We start from the raw sequence: 20,413 nt of genomic DNA on the forward strand, positions 1-20,413 counted from the left end.
ACTTGGTATGGTGATTGGTCATGACCAGTAGATGACCCCTATTGATTTTGGGGTCAAGGGGTCAAAGGTCAAGGTCACATTGACCTTGTAGGTAAAAACGGTTTCCGATCAAGAATTAGAGAACGCTTAGGCCTAGGAACCTCAAACTTGGTATGGTGATTGGTCATGACCAGTAGATGACCCCTATTGATTTTGGGGTCAAAGGTCAAGGTCTGATCTTGTAGGTAAAAACGGTTTCCCATCAATGACTAAAGAGCGCTTAGGCCTTAGGAACCTCAAACTTTATTGAGACTTGATGGTAAAAGGTAATTTTTTTAAGATATGTAAAAATTGATTGAAAACCAGTTCTGTCGTTGTAGCAGATGTCCCATTCGTGTTTAAATATTAAAATAGTTTTGACAGAGTGTTTACAGGGGCGTATCACGTTGGGGGCAGGATCTGACCCCCAAGCGTCTATGGCAGAGTCCAGAAATAATCTGTGTATTTTTTATGTTTTCTTTTCTTAATAAAAAGCAATTACAGAATTTTTGTAAATTTCTGCGTATAATTGACGTTTTAATTTTGCAATACGTAGGATTTTTTTCAACGTTCATATCGTCTTTTTTTTAATTACTTTTTTATGTGCAGTACGAATTAGTACGAACCATTACGAGGACGAAATTAAAACACAACCAAGGTGAAGGTCGAGAAGTGATCATAGTCCGATCACCTTTATTAAAATGATAATATCGTGATTTTTGGGAACTTGGCAACCGTGAAGTGAACTGGTAATGGTTTCTAGTAGAATTTATAAGTTGCTACAGCTTATTATATTGAAGTAATAAAAAGCTTATCACTAAATGTAAACTTAAGAAAAGTGTAATGGTTTTCGGATTTAGATCTACAGCGCCCAAATATTTAAATGTATTTCGTATTTTAGAGTTGCAAGCAATTTATCGTTCTTGTTGATGCAAACAGAAATAAAGAATGCAATCAATTTCATATGAAAGTTAACTTTTTTTACGATTGTAAGATATCTTTGGCAGGTTTTAGACTCTTGATTATTGCAGTATTGAGATAGATCACAGGAACTTGAAATTCTATCAAATAACCAATATTAATGATAATATCCAAATATACCCCCTATACTATAAATATATAGGGGGTATATTTGGATATTATCATTAATATTGGTTATTTAATAGAATTTCAAGTTCCTGTGGATAGATCTACTATAGGACTAGATCTACTACATCAGTACATGGCTAAGAATTTTAGCAGGTGTAACAGCTGGATAGCTCATTTGGTAGTCAAAATATATTGACGTGCCAAAGCTTGATTCTGAGATATTTCCGTTCTGGGGCAGTATCGAGATATTGCCCAGACACGAAAATAGCACAATATCTCGTCGCGCTGTACAATTAGTTGGACTAGCTCATTTGGTAGAGGCATGAAATGGTATAACAAGTGTCCAAGGCCTGTAGAATAGTGGCTCTACAGGCTGAGCTGTCTGTCAGCTTGTAAACACGTTCTCCCTAAATAGGGAAAAGTTCTTAAACCAGTGATTTTTCTAACTTAATTGGGAAGAGGCCTTAGCCACTTGATTTTGGGAAAAATTATCGCTAAATTTGCTGATTTGGGAAGTAAAAAAGGTGGTTTAAGTTCAGATTTTTGGGAAAACTGCATGATTTTAAAGAAATTTTCAATTGGGAAGATGCCTTTTTTCGGAGTCTGTTATATAAGTAGGAAAATCACTGTAAACATGACATAATCCCACTGCAATACTGAAATTTTTTAATGAAATTCGTCCCCATATTTCTCAGGGTTACAGAGCAATCAAATTAAACCCCGAGCTATATGAAGTCCCGGTCCCACATCGGGTGACAAATGTCTCAGGGTGAGAAAAATGTGCAGCCTGACTAAGACTCAAACCAGGGACCTGCTTTCTGCAGCATATCCCAAGCATGCTCAGTTGGAATCTGGGGACCTTGCTGCCCAATCCATGTGGACTATAGTTGCCTCCTCAAGATATCTGTTTGTGATGTGGGCTCTGTATGCACGGGCCTTGTCACCCATAAGAATGAAATCAGGGCCGACTTTGCCAGCGTACGTTTTGTACATGGACGTCTAAGATTTCATTGATGTACCTTACTGCCGCCAGTGTACCGTTTCAATGATGTGTAGGTCCGTTTTCCCCTGAACACTTATTTTGGCCCACACCATAACTGAAACCCCGCCAAAACCGGCCTGTTCTGCAACGCATGCTGGAGCTAAGTCTCCAAACCCTAGCCCCTCTGTCTGTGAAGTCCACACAAAACCTTGACTCCTCAGTGAAGAGGACCGGGGTCTAATCATTAACTGTCCATTTGACATGAGTCTGCGCCCATTGCAAACGCTCTTGAATATGGCGTTGTGTCAAAGGAATGCTAATTGCTGGCCTCCTTGACCTCAACCCAGCATCATGAAACCTGTTTCTAATAGTTTGTGTGCTTACATGCACACCAGTTGCATTCTTGAAGTTGTTACATAAGGTCGTAGCATTCCAGAACCGTTGACGCCTGGCCTGAAGGACAATAATTCGGTCCTGGGCTTGAGTCGTTGAACGCTCCCGACCTCCGGCATGGCCCTGTAAGACATTTCCAGTCATTTGAAATCTGTTCCACATCCTGGAGACAACTCTCTAGGATACCTGAAGAACATGGGCAACATGTCTTTGTGAACGGCCAGCCTCCAACATTCCAATAGCCCTGTTCATCTCATCTTCACTCACTCAACGTCTAACCTGATGATTTGCATAGTTTGTTAATTTCGAACACAGTTTTACAATAAAACGAGAGAAGTCTTGCTGCTTGTTCACGTTTAAGTCAGATAGCACACGGCCATAAAACACCAGATTTCCATGGGTATGCTTTTCCACATGCTTATTGTGCAAGATGTACATGACAAATCGATAACTTAAGTACACGATTATGAGGTCCCTATACAGGTGTATCATTAGCGGAAATATGATTTTAATATGATGATAATAGGGACTGAAATATGCAATGTCAAAAAGGTGATCCTTAGCAAATTTTGAGTTGTCATATAAATGTGTTATTATCAAGTATTCAGTGTACAATTCTGTATTGAACCAATTAGTAAATTTAGTTGATAATGTAAAAAAAAATTAATCCTTTGCCATAGAATCAGATAAATTTTATATAAATGAACAACAATGCTGCCATTTTAGTGTCGCCTCTACGGAGTAGTGGCGACATATAGGGATCACTTCTCCGTCGTCTGTCTGTCCGTCTGTCCGTCCGTCACAAAACTTGTCCAGACTACTCCTCATAAACTACTGGTGCAATTTCATCCAAACTTTACAGAAATGATCAGTACCAAGACTAGTTGTGCATATTGTCACCATTTTCAAGTTCAATGATTTTTGTCAGAGTTATGGCCCTTTAATAATTTTTAATTTTAAAGTTTGTCCGGACTACTTCTCTTATACCACTAATGCAATTTCAATGAAACTTTACAGGATTGATCTGTAGCTCAAGTCCTTGCGCATATTGCACGGGTTTTCCGGTTGAATGATTTTTGGCCGAGTTATGGCCCTTTGATAAAAAGGTGTTTTTTTCTGTTTGTTGCCAGATACACAAAAGCTTGTCCGGACTACTCCTCATAAACTGCTGGTGCAATTTTATCCAAACTTTACACGAATGAGCAGTACCAAGTCTAGTTGTGCATATTGTCAGCATTTGCCGGTTCAATGATTTTTGTCAGAGTTATGGCCCTTTAATAATTTTTATTTTTAAAGTTTGTCCGGACTACTTTTCTTATACCACTAATGCAATTTCAATGAAACTTTACAGGATTGATCTGTAGCTCAAGTCCTTGCGCATATTGCACGGGTTTTCCGGTTGAATGATTTTTGGTTGAGTTATGGCCCTTTGATAAAAAGGTGTTTTTTTCTGTGTGTTGCCAGATACCCAAAAGCTTGTCCGGACTACTCCTCATAAACTACTGATGCAATTTTATCCAAACTTTACAGGAATGATAAGCACCAAGTCTAGTTGTGCACTGTCAGTCTGTCCGCCTGTCACAAAATTTGTCTCAACATGAAATTTGTCATCATGAGGAGACACATGTGATCACTGATTGCTCTTGTTAAGTTAGTGGTAACATCAAAATGACACACAATTGGTGAACATCATAAATACAGAATGATAATTTGACTTTTAGCATTGTCACATTGTAGTGATTGAAATAGACTTAAACAATTTAATGTAAATGAAATAGATATACATAGAGGATATTGAATGAGTGTAGTTTAATAATAAATTTATTGAACGAGTTGAGTAAAGTCATATTATGCAAGCCTCTGGCAAGCATAATATTGTTTTATTCAACGAGTTCAATAAAATTAAGTATTGAATCTACATGAATATAATATTCTATTTATCACATATATAAAATAAGAACTGTAAACTGTTAAAATAAGTAATTTTTTCAATGCCGCGCCCATAGTGTTATGCTAACATTAGCGCGTTTTAACGCTATGTTTCTATAGAGCGCAAATGATGTCACGTGAAAGTGTTATTAAACTAGTGTAATATTGTTTTTATTAAATGGCTTTATTAAACTCCTGTGCCACGGTTTATGTGATAATAACTAACATGCCATTGAAGATAAAACAACATACTAGTAGCAAAACGGTCCAATGTCTATCCAAGTATTAAGCTTTGAGTAAAATGTATAGATCTATTAAAATTACAACAAACATGATGCAGTATTTACAAAAACGTATTCAAGTTTTAGAACTAGGAACTTAGTATAATGATCTTTGACAGGACTGATTTAATTTACCTAGTTATATTAAATAGACTAAAAATATAATGAAAAAAATTGAGCCGCATCACGACAAAACCAACATAGTGTGTTTGTGACCAGCATGGATCCAGACCAGCCTGCGCATCCACGCATGGATCCTGATTAGACTGTGTGGATGCGCAGGCTGGTCTGGATCCATGCTGGTCGGAAACACTCTATGTTGGTTTTGTACGTGGCTCAATTATGATTTTTTTTTTCAGATTGAAATTCATCACAAGACTGGCCAACAAAAGTTGATCACAATGACAAAGTTTCTAGGCATTGACTTTGCTCCTCTCAACATCCCATTTGTTAGACGTGTTCAGACTCTGTGTACATTACAGTGGGTACTAACTTTCTTATTTGGAGGGTTTGGTTCCCTGTTTTTCACCATTTATCTGCTTTTCACCAGATATTTCTGGGTACCAGTCATATACATTTTATGGTACTTTTACGACAGAAATTCAGCTGAAACAGGTGGCCATTACATTCGATGGATAAGGGAATGTTCTGTATGGAAGAAAATGGGAGAATATTTTCCTGCAAAGCTTCATAAAACTGCCGAGTTAGACCCAACGAAGAGTTATATATTTGGGCTTCATCCACATGGTATCATGCAGATTAACGGGTTTCTGTCATTTGCTACCGAAGCGACAGGATTCAGTAAATTATTTCCCGGTCTTATACCACATCTGGTGATTCTTGCTGGGCAGTTTCAGTTTCCCTTTTATAGGGACTACCTTCTCACAAGTGGTAAATATTTTTGGAATTTAATGTTACTTAAATTGACAGTTCTAAGCAAATTCAGTATTAAAAAGGTTAATAAAAAAGCATCGTTGAATGCAAAAATGGGTTATTGATATGAAATTAAATTGGACTTATAGTTAAATGTAGAGCTTAGCCTTTATAAAATTCAAACTAAACATTATTTGACTTGAGAATATTTTTTAGGTTCTGTGTACTTGAACTGTTTTATCATTTATTCACATAATCTTCATTCACATTACGTTTAAGAACACTTTCATTGCCGTTTTTTAAATACTAGGCTGTTAGTGTCCATAAATTTTATATGATAGAATTTATTATAATTACCATTATTTATTTAACAGGCATGGCTTCCGTGAGCAAGGAGAGTTTTCACTGGATTTGTAATCGGGCTGGACACTGTGCTTGTGTGGTTGTGGGCGGGGCTGAGGAAGCTTTGGAGTCAAAGCCAGGCACCTTTAACTTGGTTCTCAATAAGCGTAAAGGCTTTATTAAACAGGCAATTAGACATGGGTATGAATCTTGAAACTTATTTTATGTTCTGAGAATGGGCATCTGTGGCTGAGGGGTTAAGGTCATTGACTTCAAACCACTTGGCACTCACCGCCGTAGGTTCAAATCCAGCCAAGGACTCATGATTCTCTCATATGAGGAACCTATTCAGCTAGCTAATGGAATGCCAGTGCATGGTTCTACTCATGTGCCAGTTGTCATAATGCACTGAAGGGGCACTTGAGTCTTCCTACACAGTAAACCTTGAAAGTTGCCATGGAACCATTACTGTGCCAGAGTTTCCATTAAGTTTCAAAATTTGGAAAGCAGAGACTGCAAAAACTCTGATATTGGAAGTAACATTATATAGGTAAAGAAGGGAAAGTAGTAGATTTTGGAAGCACAAGCCAAAATCATGGAGTAAATGACTCCCATACTTCCATTAACAGAGGCCCTGCATGCGCTGGTGTGACGTAAAACCTATAAAAAATGTTCTCAGGGAAAAAAAATGTTCATTTACTCATAGCAACAAGTTTTGGTCTGGAAGTTAAGTAATAAGAATGTAAATTATGTTATATATTGGAAACTTTGTCAGGTAGAAAATTATTGATTTGAATAACTGAATAATTTAGAATATGAAAGTATTAGTAGTATAATATAAAACCATGTTCTTTAACTGTTACTTCAAGTACCAGTATACCAGTGTTGAATAATGTTAGAGCATTAATAGGTTACTTCCCTTGAATTTAAGGAATTTTTCATTTCAGCGGTACTTTGCCTCTAATAAAGTTAAAAAAAATTGTAAAAATTTTATGTTTCCCTAGCTATGTAAGACTGAATTTGTACTGTTTGATTTGTAAGAATGCTTGATTAATAATTTCAAGCAATTCGCAGAAAATGTATTCTCAAAGGGCATGCTTAATTAAGTGACATGAAATATGAAAATTACCTCAGGAAATGTGAATATTTATGCATTTCCTAAGTCTTTAATTAAATATGATTAAGTTTTCTTTTCAAAATTTGTATATTTATGTGCCTTATATAATTTTTACATTTAAAATATGTAAAGAAAGAAATTGCATCAAAATGAAATATAGTTGAATTTCTCCTTCCCTAGTTGAAACTAGTCATAAACATTTAGATGCTAAATAAAACTGTAACAAAATAATGGAAGTTAATTATTTGTAACAGGGCTTCACTAGTACCAGTGTTTGGTTTTGGTGAGAATGAACTCTACGAGCAGATTCATAACCCAGAAGGTTCCATCCTACGTAAATTACAACTGTTTCTCATGCACAAGGTGTTTGGATTCTCATTGCCTATCATAAAAGGAAGAGGAGTCTTTAATTATACATTTGGTATCATGCCCTACAGACGTCCATTAAATACTGTTGGTAGGTAATCACGAAATAGAAAAAATCGTCTTAAATATTTCTTCATTAACAAATATTATAATTTATGAATAATTTTATTGCAGTAGAATTGTGTGGTTTTTTTTTCAAAATCAAGTGGGCATTTGCCCTTTTGCTCAACACGAGGTCTCCGTCCTCGCTAAACCCACCCTAGGTGTCTGCAATAATATGTGGAGGGGTACATGAAGTTTTCCTCCTCAAGCAATGCTGGCAAATCACATGTTAACCTTTTCAGTGTTGGTTTGCTTTATAGGGCATAAAGCTGTACCTAGTGAAATGTTTTTGCTTGAGTTGATTATTAAACTAAAGGTTGTTGTTTGTTTTAGTTGTTTGATAACATGTAGGTTGTTCTTTGTTTTATTTTGTTACTAACCTATAGATTGTTCTTTGCTTTAATTTTTTGATAACTTACAGGTTGTTCTTTGTTTTAGTTGGTAATTGTAAAAACCGTACTCTGTTTAAGGATTTTAGCCTAAAGAATGTACTTTGTTCCAGTTGGTAAAGATATAGATTGTTTTTATTTTAGTTGGTAAACCTATAGAAGTGGAGAAGAATGAGGAACCATCTCAGGAAGAGATTGACAACTTGCACACAAGATATGTGGAGGAGCTGACAGATTTGTTTGAGAGTAACAAGACAAAGTATGGGATAGATGAGTCTGTACATCTTAATTTTATTGCATAGCTTGCGTTTCCTACAAACAAGTTAATCTTTGAATGTGGGAACTTTTTTATTTGCATTTTGTTTTTATATTTTTGACTATGTCTATTTTTTCTTTGAAGTTATAAAATATAGAATGATATGATGATCATATTTCAAATTGGCATTGTTGAAATGACAGGTTGTGTAATTGTGCAAGGGGTGTCCCTGGCCGAGTAATTGTGCAAGGATTTATAAAGGCTGTTGACTTCAAACCTCTTGCCTCTAACAGCTGTAGCCTCAAATCCCACCAGGGACTTGGGATTCTTTCATATGAAGATGCTATCCGGCTAGCTTACAGAATATTGGTGGTTCTACACAGGGGTCTGTTTGTGTCTTATATAATGTATGGAGGGGCACCACATATCTTCCCTCACCAGTAAAGCTGGAAACTCGCCATATAAGAATAAAATTGCATATTGAATCATGTTGCCATTTAGAGTATGTACAGAGTATGTTTTTTTCATATCATCAGTGATCAGTGCATCAAAAATAATTACACCAGTTTTTTTTTCACAATTACCCATATCTTTGTTTTGATAACTGCAAAAGATAAGGAATTGTCTTGATTATAAGTTCAAAAGGTAATAACTGCCAGATTTATTCACTCATTTTACCACATTTTGTGTTAGAATGGAACTAAATTATATCAAGAATGAAAAATAATGTTAAGGAAATAAATAAAAAAAACTTAATTTTTAAATTTAACATTTCTTATGTAATACAAAACTTGATATGGACAAAAATTGCTTTCAAATTTTTGAAAATTATTATTTGTTCTAGTATATAATTATATTTATATCAACAAAGTGAGTGTCTATTCTAGGAGGGGGGATGGGGGGATTCACTCCTATTTTTGAGAATTCCCCCCTATTTTTTCAGAGGCAGGGGGGAAATTTTACATAGAGAAAGAAGGGAAAAAATCAACAAATGTAATAAATTCTCACTTTTCGATAAAAATCCCCCCTGTTTTTCAAATCCTAGAGTAGACATTGCAAAGTGTCATTAACATTTTATATGCTGGTATAGAAAATGATCAGCCTTTGTCACCAGTATTGAGCTAGGTTAGCCAGTGTATCAATGCAGTAACATGAGACTATTCTGTTGGAAACTATATTTTTGTATTTGTCCTTAAAATATGACTGGAATGTTCCAAAGATCAAATGGATACATATTAAAGGAACTCCACTGAGGTTTTTTTTTGACATGAAGGGACTTACTTTTTATTTTTGAAAATTGTGTACCATTTGATGTAGGTCTGGACCAATAACTTGTGTGCAAAATTGCAGATCATTCTCTCACTCATTTTTTCTAGATGAATTATTTTTATAATATAAAATGACCAAAAAAAATGAAAAGGGTCACAATGCTTTTCACTAAAGACAGGCTAAAAATCATACAAAAACCAATTTTCTTTCAATTTAACTCTGAGTATATTTATTTTCTTTTATTTGCAGATTTTTTACATTTGAGTGCATCATTTGATCTATGCAAGGATATTTACATTTTATATTTCTAAGCTTTTTTGCCCCAGTGGAGTTCCTTTAAGGGAAATAAAACATCATCATTGCATCATAACTATTTATAGGTACTCGCTTTAACATATGACTTTAGAAAGAAGCTCAATCTGTGATATATTTGGATTCTAGGGTAAAACTGCTGTACTGTTAATTTTATTTAACTGAGAGACTTTTCTTTTCCATCATATGTGCTATTTTACTATAAACTAGACTCTTTGTTATGCAAAGAATGAGTATGGAATAAAGTTTCAGCCAATTTCTTTTTTTTAAAGACTATTACACCAAATCATATTACAAGAATTGCTATGTTAGGCCTAAGCTAGATTTTTTTTTCAGATATTTTTTTAATATTAATAATTATGATGGAGTGTGTATAAATCATACTCAGAGGAAAATCAAAGAAAAAGATATCATTGTTATTTATTATTGTCATTTAAAATATTGTTTTGTCAACGATGATTAAGTATTTTGAACTGTTAATTTCTGGTTTGATTTAACTCGGCAATAACAACCAGCTTGTATTATTATCAACCTTGTATTATCTCTGTATCATCAACATTATATTCATTACAACTTTTGATTCAGTTACATGACAGTGTAAATTAATTTACTCTTGCATTCCATACACAAGTTTTATACATACATGCATACTGTTCAGATATTTATATGTCATTTGTTTATTTGTGTTTTTTCCTTCAATGAGGACAGAATTTAGCGCAATGTTAACAAAATTGTGTGACAAATTAAAAGTAGATATAAGCCTCTACATCTATGTACATTTAGTCTGACCATAATTTTTTTTAGATTTTTAGATTCCTAGTTAATGTTTATATATAGATCTTATGAAATCCTAAAATTTCTTGGCAGGTTAGTAGGTTAAACACATTCTATGGAATAAACTTATCAAAAATGATAAATTATAACAAGATGGTACATTTTCAACTCCACAGGCTGCTTTTTCAACTGCTTTAATTACACCTTGCAGAAGTGGGGACAGTTTAGCAAAATGTGTTGCCATTTCAAAAAGGGCTCTTAAACTTATGACTAACTTCTGCAATGTAAAGCTGCGTTTTGGACTGCTTTAATTATACATGTACTTTCGAGCACTAAGAATTGCTCAGCAAACTGTCTGCAGACAAATCTTATTTATATAAATATTAATTTTAGTTAATTGATAAAAATCCATTACATAGTATAAATATTAAAATTTGAATTTGTTGATAAAAATCCCATTTCATAATTCATGAATTTTAAATATGAATTTTAGTCTTATTGATAACAATCTATTACATAAAAACCTTGCAATGCATTATAGTTATATGATATAGTAATATATTTGGAAAAAATTGTTATAATTCTACTTTTATAATATTTGTATAATAAACTTCTTGCCAGTCAGATATATTTACCATATATTTCTATTAGTGTTCTTATATTCTTGCCAGTTAGCAGTTAGTCAAACACTTCTATTTGTATATCAGCTTTTTTGCAATATCTAATAGGTGCTTATTTTTATATCTTTGCATGTACATGTACTTTATTCAAGATTTAAGCACTTATTGAAGTGCTTATTGTTACTGTTTATTAGTCCCCTACCGGTTTACCGGAGGGGACTTTAGGTTTACCCTCCGTCCGTCTGTCTGTCTGTCCGTCTGTCTGTCCGTCTGTCTGTCAGTCCGTCCGTCCACAAAACTGGATCCCGCGATAACTTGAAAAGTACTGAAAATATTTTTATGAAACTTGATATATGGATAGATGGCAGTATGGAGATTATGCACGTTTTTTTTTTTTCTTCCTATGTTGAAAATTCTGGTTGCTATGGCAACAAATAGGCTTAAAATATGGCAAATTTTACACATAAACTGGATCCAGTGATAACGTAAAAAGTACTGAAAATATTTTTATGAAACTTGAAATATGGGTAGATGGCAGTCTGGAGATTATGCACGTCCTTTTCTTTTCTTCCCATGTTGAAAATTCTGGTTGCTATGGCAACAATTAGACTGAAAATATGGCAAATTTTACACATAAACTGGATCCTGTGTTAACGCAAAAAGTAATAGAATATTTTTATGAAACTTGTAATATGGGTAGATGGCAGTCTGGAGATTATGCACGTCTTTTTCTTTTCTTCCTATGTTGAAAATTCTGGTTGCTATGGCAACAAATAGACTGAAAATATGACAAATTTTACACATAAACTGGATCCTGTGTTAACGCAAAAAGTAATAGAAATATTTTTATGAAACTTGTAATATGGGTAGATGGCAGTCTGGAGATTATGCACGTCTTTTTCTTTTCTTCCTATGTTGAAAATTCTGGTTGCTATGGCAACAAATAGACTGAAAATATGACAAATTTTACACATAAATTGAATCCAGTGATAACTCAAAAAGTACTGGAAATATTTTTATGAAACTTGACATATGGGTAGATGGCAGTCTTGAGATTATGCATGTCTTATCTGTTCTCCCTATTTTGAAAAAATATTGGTTGCCTTGGCAACAAATAGGCTTAAAACATGGCAAATATAACATTATTTGTGATTAGTCAAAAAGAGCTGAACTTTTTTTATGAAATTGCATCTTTAATTCAAGAGTTATCTCCTCTTTAAGGATTTTGCTTTTAAAAATGTTATATTTTGGTAACAGGGATGTTTCAAATATTAACTTTAGAGTGTCCTTCAGTCTGTCTGTCTGTCTGTTCATAAAAACTGTTTCCTGTGATCACTTTTAAAGAACTTTTCCAACAAATTTACTTAAAATATAGAAAAATTGAAATGTTAGTGAATGGCCAATGGCCCTTCAGAAAGTTGATGGGGTTGTAACCGGTAGGGGACTTATGGATTGCTTGCAATACTATGATAATTGCTTGTTTCACATAATGCTTATTTTGTTAAAAAATATAACCTTGAAAAAAAAGTTATGTATCTTTATATTACACTTAATGGTTTTTTTAGCTCGACTATTCGAAGAATATGAGAGCTATTGTAGTCGCCCCGGCGTCGGCGTCGGCGTCAGCGTCCGCGTCGGCGTCTGCGTTGGTTAAAGTTTTTTGTAAATTCAAATATCTCAATTATTGCTTGAGATATTCAATTGAAACTTACAATACTTATTTATAGTAACAATATACATCAGATTGACAAGTTGGATAACTCTGCCTACAATATTGACAGAATTATGCCCCTTTTTAACTTAGAAATTTTGGTTAAAGTTTTTTGTAAATTCAAATATCTCAATTATTGCTTGAGATATTCAATTGAAACTTACAATACTTATTTATAGTAACAATGTACATCAGATTGACAAGTTTGATAACTCTGCCTACAATATTTACAGAATTATGCCCCTTTTTAACTTAGAAATTTTGGTTAAAGTTTTTGTAAATTCAAATATCTCAATTATTGCTTGAGATATTCAATTGAAACTTACAATACTTATTTATAGTAACAATGTACATCATATTGACAAGTTGAATAACTCTGCCTATAATATTTACAGAATTATGCCCCTTTATAACTTAGAAATTTTGGTTTAAGTTTTTTTTGTAAAGTTAAATATCTTAATTATTGCTTGAGATATTCAATTGAAATTTACAATTCTTTTTTATAGTAACAATGTACATCAGTTTGCAAAATTGCATAACTCTTGACTGCAATATTTGCAGAATTATTTGCCCCTTTGAAACTCTAAGAAATTTTGGTAAAGGTTAAAGTTCTTCAAAGATATTTACTTGAAACTTTACACATGTGCTTAGGGTCATAATTGGAGAGTCATAATTGTATGTCACTGACCAAGTTCCATAACTCTACTCGCATTTAGGCTGATTCATCTCCCCTTTTCTACTAAGTCTCTTAGTTAATGTTTACATGCAAGTATTACATATCTCAATAACTATTAAAGATATTTATTTAAAACTTCACATATGCATTTAGAATCATAATTGTAGGTCACTGACCAAGATCCATAATTTCTATCTTGCATTTAGGCTGATTTTTCTTCCCTTTTTCAACTTAGAAATTCATAGTAAAATTTTGCTTGTAAGCTGTTATCTCCATAACTACTGAAGAGTTTGTGCCTTTTTTGTCATAATAATAAAGCAGTGATTTACTTGATAAAACATCTTTATAACTGTGTACCTTTTCAGTCAATTTTATGTATTCATAGGTAACTAGCATTATTATACTAAATAAAACACCCTTGTGACAACATTTTGAATAGTCGAGCCAATACTGTCCTCCGACAGTTCTTGTTTAGGTTTATTGTGTCTTATGCTTTAAAGTGTGAAACATTTGTTCTGACTTAATATTTCATATTTTGTTTCTGTGGTTTTATGTGACTGACAGCTCAATCTCAGATTAAGATCAGCTCCTAAATAACCCTATGTATTAGGATCAGACAAATAACATTATTTTGATACTTCTTCTAATGCCTATCTGTAAAAACCGGTTTGATTGCATGGGTAAAAATAGCTTTCTCAGGAAATCCAAATTATAAAGAAGGCGAAATATATATGGTGGTTATCAGATCTACATGGAAGAGATAAGTAGATTGAACTTTTGTCAGATTGCTGACAGCTTAACATAACAATCAAATTAATTTAATTAGTTATTTTTGTTGCATGATCTTTTGAGATCTTATTGATAATTGAATACGCAAGGGAGTCCCCCTGTAAAAGAATACAGGTGGTCTGATATAGAATTTTTCGTAATGATAGGGATCAAAGTTAATGTGTACAAATATTTAGCCTTTTGAATTTCTAGCTGTATTGAAGACATTTATTGTTGAACATTATAAAAAACATAAAGGGAGGTAACCTTTTGAGAGAGGAACTTTTGTTCTCAGTCACAGTATTTGAGCCGCGCCATGACAAAACCAACATAGTGCGTTTGCGATCAGTATGGATCCAGACCAGCCTGCGCATCCGCGCAGTCTAATCAGGATCTATGCTGTTTGCTTACCAACCCTTTTGCAAGTAGAGAACAGCATGAATCCTGATCAGATGCGCAGTCTGGTCTGGATCCATGCTGGTCGCAAACGCACTATGTTGGTTTAATGGTGTCACGGCTCATTTATAACTATTGTTAAGTGTTATTTATATGCTAGTCATCATTGTTTTATCTTTAATAATACTGTATAATGTATGAAAGTATTCAGTTCAACAGCTTCGCCAGTCAATTTGGTGGTGAAATCATAATTCTTTTGTGTCACACATTTTATATTACAAAATCCCAACATTGTTCTAGATTTCTTCTGTATGAAATTCCTTTTTACATAAAATGAAAAGCATAAATGTTCATGCCCATAATTTTTTGTTATTGCTAGATATTCTAAAGTATTTTGAATGATTAAGTTAAATGTCTATCAGTTTGCTTAGAGGTAATTGAATAATTCTGAACAAATTATCAATTGTAATCATAAATAGAGGATATCAAAGGAGTGTAGGTTTAATACTGATTTTATTGAACGAGTTCAATTATTTTTTTTATGAGCCTCTGGCAAAATGGAGTGTCATTAAAGCATATAAAGGATATCAAATGAGTGTAGGTTCAATACTGAATTTATTGAGTTAGTTTAATAAAATTATAATGATGCAAGGCTCTTGTGAGCATTCTATTATGCAGCAAGTTCAATAAATTTAGAATTGAACTTACACAAATATAATATTCTATTTATCACAATACCTAAAGTAGAAATATTTTTCTAATCATTGTTTCATTAACATACCTATAGTGTTGTGTTAGCATATAGGGCGCTTTTATGCCATGTTTGTATAACATAAGTGCTGTCATATCAAAATACATACAGTGCCATGCCATACCATTTTTATAGTCGCAAAAGCGGCATGAGTTTGTGATAATAATGTTTAAGATTATAATTAAAAGTTTTTAGAGCAAAATAAAGCAATTTGTGCCATTTCCTCAAGTTAGAATATTCCTTAATGAAGTGCCATCTTTTATGTTACAGTAGCTTTAAGTTATATTTTGTTTCTTTATTTTTCTATCTAATTCAATCATAATTATGTCATATTATTTCCTTATGTTTAGATTGTATTATTTTATTTAAATATTTTAATGTTATGACATGACATATTTGAATTTATCTAAATCACCAGTAAAATTTTTGAAATAGTTGAAAACAGTAAAATTTTTGGAGGAAATCATGGTAAAAACCAGGAAATAATCTTTGTCTTTGCAATTCTAAAAAAAAAAAGGGTCGTTGGATTTCTATTTACAGGTGTTGACACTGTGTTATGTAATATGTGTCCCACGAGAACTAAACAGTCCTGATAGCAAGTTGTGAAGTGATTGATATAGCTGTTAGAACACTGATCTAAAATTATGCTTTAAAGGAACTCCACTTAGTTCCAAAAGCCTAAAGTCAAAAAATTTGAATTGCTTATATAAATTAACCGGGACACTTAAAACAGAAAGATAATATTGTGCAAAAGACTGTTAAGAAATATACTCAGAAATTAATCAAAAATCATATTTTTTGTGTTATAATCTTAGCCTGATTTGAAAGAAAAGTGTTGCAATGCTTTTTTCAGTTTAGATCATATTTCACAACTTGAATAAATTCAGGTGGAAAAACACTTTGAGTGGATGTTCGGAAATTTTCCTCATAAGATTTTGTCTTTACCTACTTAAAATGTAACACAAATCTCGAAAAATAATTTCCAGTCCAGTCATGTCAAAAAACCTCAGTGGAGTCCCTTTAACATTGTTATACCATAACAAAACTTAAGCTTTGCTCGTATGATAAATATGGATATTCAATAGTTTTACAATAAGCCAGCAAAATGATCTCTTTATGTAATACATGTAGTATGAAAGTTGTGCAATATTGAATGAATGTTGGTTCAATTTTGTTTTTTATTTTGCCATAAATGATAACATGTTTGTCATTTGGCGCTGATTTCTTGGTGCTATATGTACAGTTTAGTTCTAGTCTTAGTATTCATGCATATTTTTTGTTCAGATTTCTTTGTTAAATGTATCTTGTTTTCGTTTCCTTTATTATTATGCCCCCATTTCGAAGAAAAGGTGGTATATTGCTTTGCACTTGTCGGTCCGTCGGTCCGTCGGTCCGTAGACCAAATGGTTTCCGAGTGATAACTAAAGAACCCTTAGGCCTAGGAACTTCAAACTTGGTATGGTGATTGGTCATGACCAGTAGATGACCCCTATTGATTTTGGGGTCAAGGGGTCAAAGGTCAAGGTCACATTGACCTTGTAAGCAAAAACGGTTTCCGATCAATAACTAAAGAACCTTAAGGCCTAGGAACTTCAAACTTGGTATGGTGATTGGTCATGACCAGTAGATGACCCCTATTGATTTTGGGGTCAAGGGGTCAAAGGTCAAGGTCACATTGACCTTGTAAGCAAAAACGGTTTACGATCAATAACTAAAGAACCTTAAGGCCTAGGAACTTCAAACTTGATATGGTGATTGGTCATGATCAGTAGATGATCCCTATTGATTTTGGGGTCAAGGGGTCAAAGGTCAAGGTCACATTGACCTTGTAAGCAAAAACGGTTTCCGATCAATAACTAAAGAACCTTAAGGCCTAGGAACTTCAAACTTGATATGGTGATTGGTCATGATCAGTAGATGATCCCTATTGATTTTGGGGTCAAGGGGTCAAAGGTCAAGGTCACATTGACCTTGTAAGCAAAAACGGGCTCCGATCAATAACTAAAGAACTTAAAGGCCTAGGAATTTTAAACTTTGTATGGTGATTGGTCATGATCAGTAGATGACCCCTATTGATTTTGGGGTCAAGGGGTCAAAGGTCAAGGTCACATTGACCTTGTAAGCAAAAACGGCTTCAGATCAATAACTAAAGAACCTTAAGGCCTAGGAACTTCAAACTTGATATGGTGATTGGTCTTGATCAGTAGATGATCCCTATTGATTTTGGGGTCAAGGGGTCAAAGGTCAAGGTCATATTGACCTTGTAAGCAAAAACGGTTTCCGATCAATAACTAAAGAACTAAGGCCTAGGAACTTCAAACTTGGTATTGTGATTGGTCATGATCAGTAGATGACCCCTATTGATTTTGGGGTCAAGGGGTCAAAGGTCAAGGTCACATTGACCTTGTAAGCAATAACGGTTTCGGATCAATAACTAAAGAACTTTTAGGCCTAGGAACTTCAAACTTGGTATGGTGATTGGTCATGATCAGTAGATGACCCCTATTGATTTTGGGGTCAAGGTGTCAAAGGTCAAGGTCACATTGACCTTTTTGGTAAAAACGGTTTCTGATCAATAACAAAAGAACCCTTAGGCCTAGGAACTTCAAACTTGGTATGGTGATTGGTCATGACCAGCAGATGACCCCTATTGATTTTGGGGTTAAGGGGTCAAAGGTCAAGGTCACATTGACCTTGAAGGTAAAAACAATTTCCGATCAATAACAAAAGAACCAAAGAACCCTTAGGCCTAGGAACTTCAAACTTAGTATGGTGATTGGTCATGACCAGCAGATGACCCCTATTGATTTTGGGGTTAAGGGGTCAAAGGTCAAGGTCATATTGACTTTGTAGGTAAAAACGGTTTCCGATCAATTATGAATGAACCCTTAGGCCTAGGGACTTCAAACTTGATATTATGATTGGTCATGATCAGTAGATGACCCCTATTGATTTTGGGGTCAAGGGGTCAAAGGTCAAGGTCACATTGACCTCTTAGGTAAAAACGGTTTCCGATCAATAACTAAAGAACCCTTAGGCCTAGGAACTTCAAACTTGATATTGTGATTGGTCATGACCAGTAGATGACCCCTATTGATATTGAGGTTAAGGGTCAAAGGGCAAGGTCACATTGACCTTGTAGGTAAAAATGCTTTCAAATCAATAACTTAAGAACCCTTTGGCCTTGGAACTTCAAACATGGTATGGTGATTGGTCATGACCAGCAGATAACCTATTGATTTTGGGGTCAAGGGGTCAAAGGTCAAGGTCACATCGACCTTGTATGTTAAAACGGTTTCCGATCAATTAACTTAAAAAGCTTAGGCCTAGGAACTTCAAACTTTGTATGATGATTGGTCGTGACCAGCAGATGACCCCTATTGGATTTTGGGGTTAAGGGTCAAAGGTTAAGGTCATGACCAGTTATACTTGATAACCCTTATTAATTGTTTGATCACGGGGTCAGAAGTCATGCATAATAACCTTATCACATGACTCATTGGCTGCTGATAGGGGGCATACATGTTTTACAAACATATCTTGTTTACTTGTGGTTTAAGTTTTACCTATGGGTTTCTTTTGCCAATATTATTTTTTTCCTTGTATTTCTTTACATGTTTGTTTGTAGTTTCCCATAGGAGATACATATAAGAAAAGGTTTTATATTATTTGAAAACATTTATGTTATTTCCTTTGCCATAAAAATATTAACATTCTTAATATTGGGAACAAGCTTTAAAAGAAGTGTTATGTGCTCAATAGTCTGAAATTTCTTGCCAGAATGTTAAAAATAACAATTTACAATATTAACTGCCAACAACCAGAGTTATTGCCCTTGACAGCCCTTAATATTTTTCTTTTAAGCCTGTTGTTTAAGATCATACATGGACTGAACTTATTTTAATAAAATCTATCGTAATTGATTACTAAATAGGGGTATTACCTTTTTTTCAGAAGATGCTACCTGTTTATTTTGAGGTCATTTGGTCACAGGTCAGTGACAGTGACACTATATATTTTGTCTTATCAATACATGTAACTTAAGTGAGGTAATTGCTCATGTCCCGCAGGAAATCCCTTTTGACTTTAAGTTCATAAGACTCAAGGTCACAGTTATGTGTGAAATACTTGATATTTAATCAAGAACAACAGCTCCCTCAGTCAAACAGTTTGTTGAAATTTATTAATTATAATACCATAATACTTGTATTACTTATTGATACAACACTTGACCTTCATAAAATATGCATAAATATTGTTATTATACCACTGTGACAGCAAAAGCAAAATGAAGTGGCTGGGGGCATAAGTGTGCTATGGAAACTTTTCTAGTTGATATATATATATATATATTTTGTAATTGTTTGAAATTTATGGGTGATTGTGTGTTGAAAGATGACCAAAAGATTTGTGTTGTTCTTGTTTCTTGTTGAAAATTCATGTATTTATTGTCTTCCCTTGTTACAGGACATTTCAAATAACATCTTAATTATTTACATGTACTTTAAATGAGAAAAAGTAACTAAATTGAATACTTGCTACTTCAATATGTAGATTTTCGTAAAATCCATTCATTAAATTTTTTACGTATAATACATTGTACATTTATGATTAGTATTTGAGAATAATTATAATTATAAAAGCCATGTACTACATAGATATTTTTTAGATATTCCTTATATATTAAGACATGTGTAAGACATTTATATATTTTTATTACAAAAATGAAAAAAATTGCCCATGTGTAGTATAGACAATGTATTCTGATGTATAAGATATTTAATTGTAATAAATGTTTCTTTAGATATAGATTATCATACCAGTTAATTGTTAAAACAAAACAAAAATCTTCCATTTTGTTATATTAAATTATACCATAAGCCTTGTATTTGTTCGTTTTATAGTTGATAAATCCTGAATATCTGGTGTACAGATGTAATTGAAGGAGTTGTTACATTGTTGATGACATTGAATATCTTGATACATTATGTATTTTAAA

At 33.6% G+C, this 20,413-nt stretch overlaps 1 protein-coding gene across 1 annotated transcript; it reads left to right on the top strand.

The window, feature by feature from the left end:
- Positions 1-657: 657 nt before the first annotated feature.
- On the top strand, positions 658-8,383 carry LOC132727168 (2-acylglycerol O-acyltransferase 2-like). Its single transcript, XM_060712595.1, has 5 exons — positions 658-767; positions 5,052-5,583; positions 5,940-6,108; positions 7,279-7,481; positions 8,026-8,383. The coding sequence occupies exons 2-5, from the start codon at positions 5,094-5,096 to the stop codon at positions 8,181-8,183; spliced, it is 1,020 nt and encodes a 339-aa protein (XP_060568578.1). The 5' UTR covers positions 658-767; positions 5,052-5,093; the 3' UTR covers positions 8,184-8,383.
- The last annotated feature ends 12,030 nt before the right edge of the window (positions 8,384-20,413 follow it).

Source organism: Ruditapes philippinarum, unplaced genomic scaffold (genome assembly GCF_026571515.1).
Source record: "Ruditapes philippinarum isolate M1 unplaced genomic scaffold, ASM2657151v2 ctg988_1_1_1_1, whole genome shotgun sequence".
Classification (NCBI taxonomy): domain Eukaryota; kingdom Metazoa; phylum Mollusca; class Bivalvia; order Venerida; family Veneridae; genus Ruditapes; species Ruditapes philippinarum.

Bases quoted from the DNA above. Each gene is read 5' to 3' on its own strand.
- LOC132727168 (XM_060712595.1), top strand. From the start codon at position 5,094: ATGACAAAGTTTCTAGGCATTGACTTTGCTCCTCTCAACATCCCATTT. The intron at 6,109-7,278 runs GTATGAATCTTG...TATTTGTAACAG, and splicing joins AAACAGGCAATTAGACATGG to GGCTTCACTAGTACCAGTGT. The intron at 7,482-8,025 runs GTAGGTAATCAC...TTTTTATTTTAG, and splicing joins ACGTCCATTAAATACTGTTG to TTGGTAAACCTATAGAAGTG.